General features: G+C 63.3%; 1 protein-coding gene and 1 long non-coding RNA gene across 2 annotated transcripts in view; both read left to right on the plus strand.

Moving 5' to 3' along the window:
- Window positions 1-3,692: 3,692 nt before the first annotated feature.
- Window positions 3,693-9,840, plus strand: part of FMNL1 (formin like 1) — a 16,442-nt gene continuing 10,294 nt past the window's right edge. The window contains 5 exon segments of the mRNA XM_014951512.1: window positions 3,693-3,771; window positions 4,020-4,103; window positions 4,283-4,356; window positions 4,935-5,018; window positions 5,302-5,442. Coding sequence (XP_014806998.1) covers window positions 3,694-3,771; window positions 4,020-4,103; window positions 4,283-4,356; window positions 4,935-5,018; window positions 5,302-5,442 — 461 coding nt within the window. The 5' untranslated portion in view covers window position 3,693.
- Window positions 6,314-7,198, plus strand: LOC106893490. The gene is made up of 3 exons (XR_001413085.1): window positions 6,314-6,432; window positions 6,514-6,587; window positions 7,134-7,198. It is a non-coding gene; the product is annotated as an uncharacterized LOC106893490 (long non-coding RNA).

Below are 9,840 nucleotides of genomic sequence, written 5' to 3' on the forward strand. Positions count from 1 at the left end.
GCCGGGCTCGTCACGCACCCGCTGTGGGGGGACTCGGGGGTGACCGTCACCCTCGAGCAGGGCCCAGACTCTTGGGTTCCTCAGTTGTGTCACCAGCCCGTGTCCTCGTCCCTCACCCCAAGTAGCTCTGCTGAGACTGGCCTGGCTGAGGCCAGGAGCATTATGCACTCGTGACATGGATGGATGGGTCCAGTTTTGCCTCTTGTCCCCCCACTAACACCCCCTGCCCTACGCCTCGGGGACCCCCAGGTGGGGACGTTGCTGATGGGTCCATGGCTGGTGGGAAGCTGACATGGTGGGAATGGTGGTGTCCCCATCCTCCCACTGGTGTCCCCATCCTCTCACCAGTGTCCCCATCCTGCCACCAGTGTCCCCATAGAATCATAGAATCATTTAGGTTGGAAAAGTCCCCTGGGATCATTGAGTCCAGCCCATCCTCCCACTGATGTCCCCATCCTCCCACTGATGTCCCCATCCTCCCACTGGTGTCCCCATCCTGCCGCCGGTGTCCCCATCCTCTCACCAGTGTCCCCATAGAACCATAGAATCATTTAGGTTGGAAAAGACCCTTGGGATCATTGAGTCCAACAGCCCCACGTTGGGGTGGGATGAGGTGAGGTGACAGGAGGTGGGATGTGGCTGCTGGGGGTAAGTCCCCGTGGCCTCTCCATCCTTGTCCCCCAAGGAGGAGGAAGACAAAGTCCTTCCTCTGCCACCTCTGGGGTGTTGGGCTCCCGCCCTGCCCCACATCTCCCGCCCTGCCCCACATCTCCCGCCCTGCCCCACGCCGATCCCCCCCTCCCTGGCAGGAAACGAGAACCGGTTTCTTCGCTCCGCCGGCTGATGCCGGGGACCACAACGGAGCCACTTCCTCCCCCCTCCCCGGCACCACGTGCCCACCCGGCTCCGCGGTGGGACGCGGCCACCACCCAGTTTGTACCCGAACCGTGCCACATCCTGCCACCCGGCCCAGCCCTGCCTGCAAGGACGGGACCGTGGGGCTCAGTGGCAGGAACCACCTCCATAGGGACATCCCCAGCACCCCCCGGTCCCTCCTGCATCCTCATGGCATCCACAGGAGGTCCTGTCCCACCACTGATGGTTGGTTCTGGTTTTGCAAGGTGTAAGAACCCGACCTAACACAAGGTCCCACACATGGCCACTGGAAAAGGTGGTCCACGTGGTGGGTGCTACCATCCTCTCTCTGCTGAGGACACCCACGGGTGCTGCCGGAGCCCTGGGTGGGGTGTTTGGGTGCGTGGTCCCTCTCAGCACAGCCCCGTCCCTCGGTCTGACCCTCCTGGAGGGTCTCATCCATCCCGAGGATGACACTTTGGAGACCATGAGGACAGGCCTCCCCAGCACTGGGGACATCTGGGCGCTGTTGTCACCTTGCCCATCCCGGGACCCACCTGGCAGCTCCAGTGCAGCCCCAGCAGCTTCCCACCGAGGCTATTTCTGACCCCGCAGCCTAATTGTACCCTCCCTGCCCAGCTCTCCGTGCGAGCTGTCCCCTGGCCACATCCAGCTGAGTGCTGGCTCCTCTCCGCCCACGTTCCCCTTGGTTTTGGCTTCTTATGAAAGCAGCTCGGCAGGTCCCTGGTGGAGGCAGGCGCTGAGGTTTCCGCTCCCCTCTGCTGCTGTGGCACCTCTCCTCCTGGACCTGCTCCTCTGCGGGCAACCAAACCCCTGTGAGATGCCTTTTCCTCAAGGATGTGTGTGGCCCAGGGGTGCGTGCACCCCCACATCCCCATCCTCAGCGTCTGGGGAACCCAAAAATGGAGGTTAAGGGTGACTTGGGGCTGTGTGTCACCTCCCTGTGCCATCGTGCCAGCTTGTCTGGGCTCTCTGGGCCAGGACCTGCCTCAGCTCCTGCTTTTCCCTGGGGGCCAGACCTCCAAGAAATGGGTATTTTGGGCAATTAAATGGGCTGAGCTCCCAGTATGACCCAAGCGATGGTGGCCCATTAAAGGCTCTGCTGGTTGCCCCACGGTGTCCCTTGGGGACCCGCTGTGTCCTCGAGCACCCCAGAGGCAGGAGCTGCACCCGGGCCCCCCCGGAGCCCCCGGCCGTGGCACGGAGCAGTTTTGGCAGCCGCCTCGTGCCGTTCGGGGAGCGGAAACCACGTCACGTCTTGCCAGGGTGTCCGGGGGGGGGCAGCGGGGGCCCTTGTTGTGCAACAGTGGCACAGAGGGATGTGGTGACACGCCAGACCCTGCCCTGACATAATGTCTGTAAAGAAACACTGATTTCACCCGCCGGGCTCGTCACGCACCCGCTGTGGGGGGACTCGGGGGTGACCGTCACCCTCGAGCAGGGCCCAGACTCTTGGGTTCCTCAGTTGTGTCACCAGCCCGTGTCCTCGTCCCTCACCCCAAGTAGCTCTGCTGAGACTGGCCTGGCTGAGGCCAGGAGCATTATGCACTCGTGACATGGATGGATGGGTCCAGTTTTGCCTCTTGTCCCCCCACTAACACCCCCTGCCCTACGCCTCGGGGACCCCCAGGTGGGGACGTTGCTGATGGGTCCATGGCTGGTGGGAAGCTGACATGGTGGGAATGGTGGTGTCCCCATCCTCCCACTGGTGTCCCCATCCTCTCACCAGTGTCCCCATCCTGCCACCAGTGTCCCCATAGAATCATAGAATCATTTAGGTTGGAAAAGTCCCCTGGGATCATTGAGTCCAGCCCATCCTCCCACTGATGTCCCCATCCTCCCACTGATGTCCCCATCCTCCCACTGGTGTCCCCATCCTCTCACCAGTGTCCCCATCCTGCCACCAGTGTCCCCATAGAATCATAGAATCATTTAGGGCCACCGGTGTCCCCATAGAATCATAGAATCATTTAGGTTGGAAAAGTCCCCTGGGATCATTGAGTACAACCCATCTTCCCACTGGTGTCCCCATCTTCCCACTGGTGTCCCCATCCTCCCACTGATGCCCCCATCCTCCCACCAGTGTCCCCATCCTGCCGCCGGTGTCCCCATCCTCTCACCAGTGTCCCCATAGAACCATAGAATCATTTAGGTTGGAAAAGACCCTTGGGATCATTGAGTCCAACCCATCTTCCCACTGGTGTCCCCATCCTCTCACCAATGTCCCCATCCTCCCACTGGTGTCCCCATCCTCCCACTGCTGACCAAGGACACCTGGTGCTGGGTGAGCTGTGGGTGCCACAGCCCTGGGGGGGGTATTTTTAGGGGTGACCCCCCTCCCCCAGCCCTGACACCCATCCCTCCACAGAACTCCATGAACCTGCCCCCAGACAAGATGAAGCTTCTCAACCAGTACGACAACGAGAAGAAGTGGGAGCTCATCTGTGACCAGGTGAGGTCCAGGCATCACAGCGTCCCCGTGCCGTGTGTCCCCAAGTGCTACTCTCTGTGCGGGCAGGTTTTGAGTGCCAGCATCTCCGTTAGCGAGACAGCACCTTATTAACCTGATTAAACATTGATGCTTGATCATATGCAGCATGGGGGGGGGATGGGGACACGGTGGCTGCCATGGGGACGGTGGCACGTCCCTGTGCCACAGGTGGGTGGCCCCGTTTCAGCCTTCACCAATGTCCCCGTCCTCCCACTGCTGAGCAAGGACACCTGGTGCTGGGTGAGCTGTGGGTGCCACAGCCCTGGGGGGGTATTTTTAGGGGTGACCCCCCCCCAGCCCTGACACCCATCCCTCCACAGAACTCCATGAACCTGCCCCCAGACAAGATGAAGCTTCTCAACCAGTACGACAACGAGAAGAAGTGGGAGCTCATCTGTGACCAGGTGAGGTCCAGGCATCACAGCGTCCCCGTGCCGTGTGTCCCCAAGTGCTACTCTCTGTGCGGGCAGGTTTTGAGTGCCAGCATCTCCGTTAGCGAGACAGCACCTTATTAACCTGATTAAACATTGATGCTTGATCATATGCAGCATGGGGGGGGGATGGGGACACGGTGGCTGCCATGGGGACGGTGGCACGTCCCTGTGCCACAGGTGGGTGGCCCCGTTTCAGCCTCTCTTTGGGGGTTTCTTAGGAGCGTTTCCAGGTGAAAAACCCACCGTCCGCCTACATCCAGAAGCTGAAGAGCTACTTGGACACGGGTGGTGTCAGCAGGAAGGTGAGGGCTCCCCCTTCCCTCCCCTTGTCCCCATCCCCGTGGGGATGTGGGGACGGTGCCAATGGCTCTCCCCGTCCCACAGTTCAAGAGGCGAGTGCAGGAGTCGACGCAGGTTCTCGCCTTGTCCCCATCCCTGTGGGGACGTGGGGACGGTGCCAATGAATCTCCCCATCCCACAGTTCAAGAGGCGAGTGCAGGAGTCGACGCAGGTTCTCCGGGAGCTGGAGATTTCCTTGAGGACCAACTACATCGGGTAAGGAAGGGGGACCTGAGGGTGTCCTCGTTGTCACCCGGCTACTGGGACAGGGACTGGCTGTGGGAGTGACAGCGGGATGGGGAGGCTGGTGGCCTCATCCTGACCCTCTGGAGTGACTCTGAGGGCTGCACCATGGGTGCTGGAGGACCCCATTTTGGCTCTGAGGGCTGTGCCATGGGTGCTGTAGGACCCCATTTTGGCTCTGACAGGTGGGTCCCCCCCAGGTGCCAGGATGGATCCTGGTCCCCATCCTGGGTGTCCCGGGCCCTCGTGGTGTGGTGGGTGCTGAGCCCTGGGTGCCCATGGTCCCACCACCCAAGGCTGGGCTGTCCCATCCTGGTGGCAGTGGAGCCCTTGGACAGTGTCACCCGTGCATCAGGACTGGGGGGGTCACCATGGCACCCACCTGCCTCAGAGAGGTGCCGGCTCCTGCTGCCACCTCATGTCCCCAGTGTGTCCCACCTTCACTGGGGACCTCTGGCCTGGGGGTGGCTCTGCTTGGGGGGACAGTTGGGAGGATGAGGAGGGCTGGGGGAGCCCACTAACCCCCTGCCATCCCCATCCCCCCCTTCCAGCTGGGTCCAGGAGTTCCTCAACGAGGAGAACAAGGGGCTGGACGTGCTGCTGGAGTATCTCGCCTTCGCCCAGTGCTCTGTCGCGTACGTCCCCACCAGGTCCCCCTTCCCCGAGGCGCTCGGTCCCCAAGGGGGGGATCAGCCTCCCCTGGGGGCTCCGAGGGGCTGGTTTGGGGTGTCCCTGGGGGTGCTCTCCCCCATCACCAGAGTGATGGAGCTAGGGGTGCTCCATGGCTGAGATGGAGCGGAGCATCCCCAACACCTCCATGCCCACATCCCCAGCCCTGGAGACCCCAGGGTGGGGGGGTCCCCTGCACATGTCGGGGTGCCACATCTCACCCGTCCCTGTGTCCCCACGGGCCACCAGGTATGACATGGAGAGCGCCGAGAACGGCAGCCCGGGCTCTGACAAGGGCAAGGCCCTGGAGCGGTCGCTGGAGGACCTGAACAAAAGCACCTCCTCGTCCCCCACCCAGGGCTCCTCCAAAGTGCGGCACCTCACCGTCAGGTAACGCGCGGTCCCGTGTCCCCCCCCTCCCCAAGTCCCCGCGCCGTGTCCCCCCGCTCTCTGCCTCGCTGCACCCCCCGCCGCGCCGTGCTCGGAGAGGGGCTTGGTGGGGAGACGCAGGCCTGCTCCTAAAAATGGGTCCCCAGAGCTGGTTTTGGGGGGCAGGGGAGGGAACACGGGGACAAAGCCACGTCCCCGTGTGTGTGTGCAGGGGATAGACCCTGCCCAGAGTGGGGCTGGATGTTTGTTCCTCAGGGGTCAGTACTGGGTCCAGTCCTTTTCAATACATTCATCAATGACCTGGATGAAGGGATGGAATGTCCCCTCAGCACGTTTGCTGATGACACAAAACTAGGAGGGGTGGCTGACACCCCAGAAGGCTGTGCCACCATCCAGTGAGACCTGGACAGGCTGGAGAGTTGGGCAGAGAGGAACCTCATGAAATTCAACCAGGGCAAGTGTAGGGTGCTGCTCCTAGGGAGCAATAGCCCCCTGCACCAGGACAGGTTGGGGGTGACCTGCTGGAGAGCAGCTCTGAGGAGAAAGACCTAGGAGTCCTGGTGGACAATAGGATGCCCAGGAGCCAGCAATGGGCCCTGGTGGCCAAGGTGGCCAATGGCATCCTGAGGGGCATCAAGAAAAGCATGGCCAGCAGGTTGAGAGAGGTCATCCCCCCCTCTGCTCTGCCCTGGGGAGGCCCCAGCTGGAGCACTGGGACCAGTTCTGGGCTCCCCAGTTCAAGAAGGACAGGAAACTGCTGGAGAGGGGACAGCAGAGGCTACAAAGTGCTTGATCATATGCAGCATGGGGGGGGGATGGGGACACGGTGGCTGCCATGGGGACGGTGGCACGTCCCTGTGCCACAGGTGGGTGGCCCCGTTTCAGCCTCTCTCTGGGGGTTCGTAGGAGCGTTTCCAGGTGAAAAACCCACCGTCCGCCTACATCCAGAAGCTGAAGAGCTACTTGGACACGGGTGGTGTCAGCAGGAAGGTGAGGGCTCCCCCTTCCCCGCCTTGTCCCCATCCCTGTGGGGACGTGGGGACGGTGCCAATGAATCTCCCCATCCCACAGTTCAAGAGGCGAGTGCAGGAGTCGACGCAGGTTCTCCGGGAGCTGGAGATTTCCTTGAGGACCAACTACATCGGGTAAGGAAGGGGGACCTGAGGGTGTCCTCGTTGTCACCCGGCTACTGGGACAGGGACTGGCTGTGGGAGTGACAGCGGGATGGGGAGGCTGGTGGCCTCATCCTGACCCTCTGGAGTGACTCTGAGGGCTGCACCATGGGTGCTGGAGGACCCCATTTTGGCTCTGACAGGTGGTTCCCCCCCCAGGTACCAGGATGGATCCTGGTCCCCATCTTGGGTGTCCCGGGCCCTCATGGTGTGGTGGGTGCTGAGCCCTGGGTGCCCATGGTCCCACCGCCCAGGGCTGGGCTGTCCCATCCTGGTGGCAGTGGTGGCAGTGGAGCCCTTGGACAGTGTCACCCGTGCATCAGGGCTGGGGGGGACACCATGGCACCCACCTGCCTCAGAGAGGTGCTGGCTCCTGCTTCCACCTCGTGTCCCCAGTGTGTCCCACCCTCGCTGGGGACCTCTGGCCTGGGGTGGCTCTGCTGGGGGGGCAGTCAGGAGGATGAGGAGGGCTGGGGGAGCCCACTAACCCTCTGCCACCCTGTCCCTTCTTCCCCCCAGCTGGGTCCAGGAGTTCCTCAACGAGGAGAACAAGGGGCTGGACGTGCTGCTGGAGTATCTCGCCTACCCGTGCATCAGGACTGGGGGGGTCACCATGGCACCCACCTGCCTCAGAGAGGTGCCGGCTCCTGCTGCCACCTCATGTCCCCAGTGTGTCCCACCTTCACTGGGGACCTCTGGCCTGGGGGTGGCTCTGCTTGGGGGGACAGTTGGGAGGATGAGGAGGGCTGGGGGAGCCCACTAACCCCCTGCCATCCCCATCCCCCCCTTCCAGCTGGGTCCAGGAGTTCCTCAACGAGGAGAACAAGGGGCTGGACGTGCTGCTGGAGTATCTCGCCTTCGCCCAGTGCTCTGTCGCGTACGTCCCCACCAGGTCCCCCTTCCCCGAGGCGCTCGGTCCCCAAGGGGGGGATCAGCCTCCCCTGGGGGCTCCGAGGGGCTGGTTTGGGGTGTCCCTGGGGGTGCTCTCCCCCATCACCAGAGTGATGGAGCTAGGGGTGCTCCATGGCTGAGATGGAGCGGAGCATCCCCAACACCTCCATGCCCACATCCCCAGCCCTGGAGACCCCAGGGTGGGGGGGTCCCCTGCACATGTCGGGGTGCCACATCTCACCCGTCCCTGTGTCCCCACGGGCCACCAGGTATGACATGGAGAGCGCCGAGAACGGCAGCCCGGGCTCTGACAAGGGCAAGGCCCTGGAGCGGTCGCTGGAGGACCTGAACAAAAGCACCTCCTCGTCCCCCACCCAGGGCTCCTCCAAAGTGCGGCACCTCACCGTCAGGTAACGCGCGGTCCCGTGTCCCCCCCCCTCCCCAGGTCCCCGCGCCGTGTCCCCCCGCTCTCTGCCTCGCTGCACCCCCCGCCGCGCCGTGCTCGGAGAGGGGCTTGGTGGGGAGACGCAGGCCTGCTCCTAAAAATGGGTCCCCAGAGCTGGTTTTGGGGGGCAGGGGAGGGGACATGGGGACAAAGCCACGTCCCCCTGTGTGTGTGCAAGGGATAGACCCTGCCCAGAGCAGGGCTGGATGTTTGTTCCTCAGGGGTCAGTACTGGGTCCAGTCCTTTTCAATACATTCATCAATGACCTGTATTTTTAGGGGTGACCCCCCCCCAGCCCTGACACCCATCCCTCCACAGAACTCCATGAACCTGCCCCCAGACAAGATGAAGCTTCTCAACCAGTACGACAACGAGAAGAAGTGGGAGCTCATCTGTGACCAGGTGAGGTCCAGGCATCACAGCGTCCCCGTGCCGTGTGTCCCCAAGTGCTACTCTCTGTGCGGGCAGGTTTTGAGTGCCAGCATCTCCGTTAGCGAGACAGCACCTTATTAACCTGATTAAACATTGATGCTTGATCATATGCAGCATGGGGGGGGGATGGGGACACGGTGGCTGCCATGGGGACGGTGGCACGTCCCTGTGCCACAGGGGGGTGGCCCCGTTTCAGCCTCTCTTTGGGGGTTTCTTAGTAGCGTGGTGCCCAGGGACAGGATAAGAGGGAACAAGCACAAACTTCAGTATAACAAGTTCCACCTCAACATGAGGAGGAACTTCCTTCCTGTGAGGGTGGCAGAGCCCTGGCAGAGGCTGCCCAGAGAGGTGGTGGAGTCTCCTTCTCTGGAGACATCCAAACCCGCCTGGACACGTTCCTGTGGGACCTGCTCTGGGTGACCCTGCTCTGGCAGGGGGTTGGACTGGATGGTCTCCAGAGGTCCCTTCCAACCCCGTGGGACTCTATGATTCTATGGATCTGTCCCCCTCCCACCCAGCACCGCAGCCGCTGTGGGACACTGGGAATAACCCACGAATAGGCAGAAATTGGAGATATTTGAGATTTTGGGGGAGAAAATCACACACACACACCCCGTTGGGTGGAGGAACGGGCCTGCGCCCCCCCTGTAGCCGGTCCCGGTGGCCGGTGGCTCTCGCTTGGTGCCGCTCGCCCCCGCAGCCCCTTCTAACCCCGCTCTTCTCTTGCACGCTGCCGGGGGACGCGCTGACGGTAGGTGACGGGGACAGGGTGCTGGCGGGACGGGGACACCCCGGCGGGACCCCGCTGCCGGTCACTGGCGTTGGGGACGGTGCCTGCGGGACCTCCCAGGCGGGTGGGGGGGGGTCCCAGGGGACACCCCACTGCAGTCACCCCGGGAGCCGTAACGTGGCACCTTGGGGACCGCGGGGGTCCCTCGCCGCCTGCCAGCAGCTCCGGGGGAGCCGAGGTGTGTGTGTCCCCCCCCCAACCCAGCCCCAAGGGACAGGTCAGGAGTGACGTGGCACCTGCAGGGGGGGTCCAAGCCGGGGTGTCCCCGGGGCCACGCGGGAGCCCCGTTTCTCCCTCCTGTCCTGCAGGCTCTAACGCGCCTCCAGCTGCTGCCTCTCGAACCAGCACATCCACACCCTCCTCCGCCACGTCCACCCCAGCGTCCCCTCCAGCGCCCCGGGCAGCGATGGGGACAGTTGCCCCAGGTCACCCGGCAGCTCCTACTCGCCCCGGTGAGCCTCCGAGACCACCCGTGCGCACCGAGGGGCACCCCCCAACCCTGACCTCCATCCCACCACCCCCCCGCCATCACCCCGTCACCCCAAGGGCTTGTAGATGGGCATGGACGTGGGAGTCTCTCCATGGGTCCCTTGCTGTCCCCTTGCCCCCGCTGCCACCCACCCGTGCGCTGCCACCTCCCTGCTTGCGCTGCGTCCCCCCCGGCCACC

This window comes from Calidris pugnax, unplaced genomic scaffold (genome assembly GCF_001431845.1).
Source record: "Calidris pugnax isolate Ruff unplaced genomic scaffold, ASM143184v1 scaffold191, whole genome shotgun sequence".
NCBI lineage: Eukaryota > Metazoa > Chordata > Aves > Charadriiformes > Scolopacidae > Calidris > Calidris pugnax.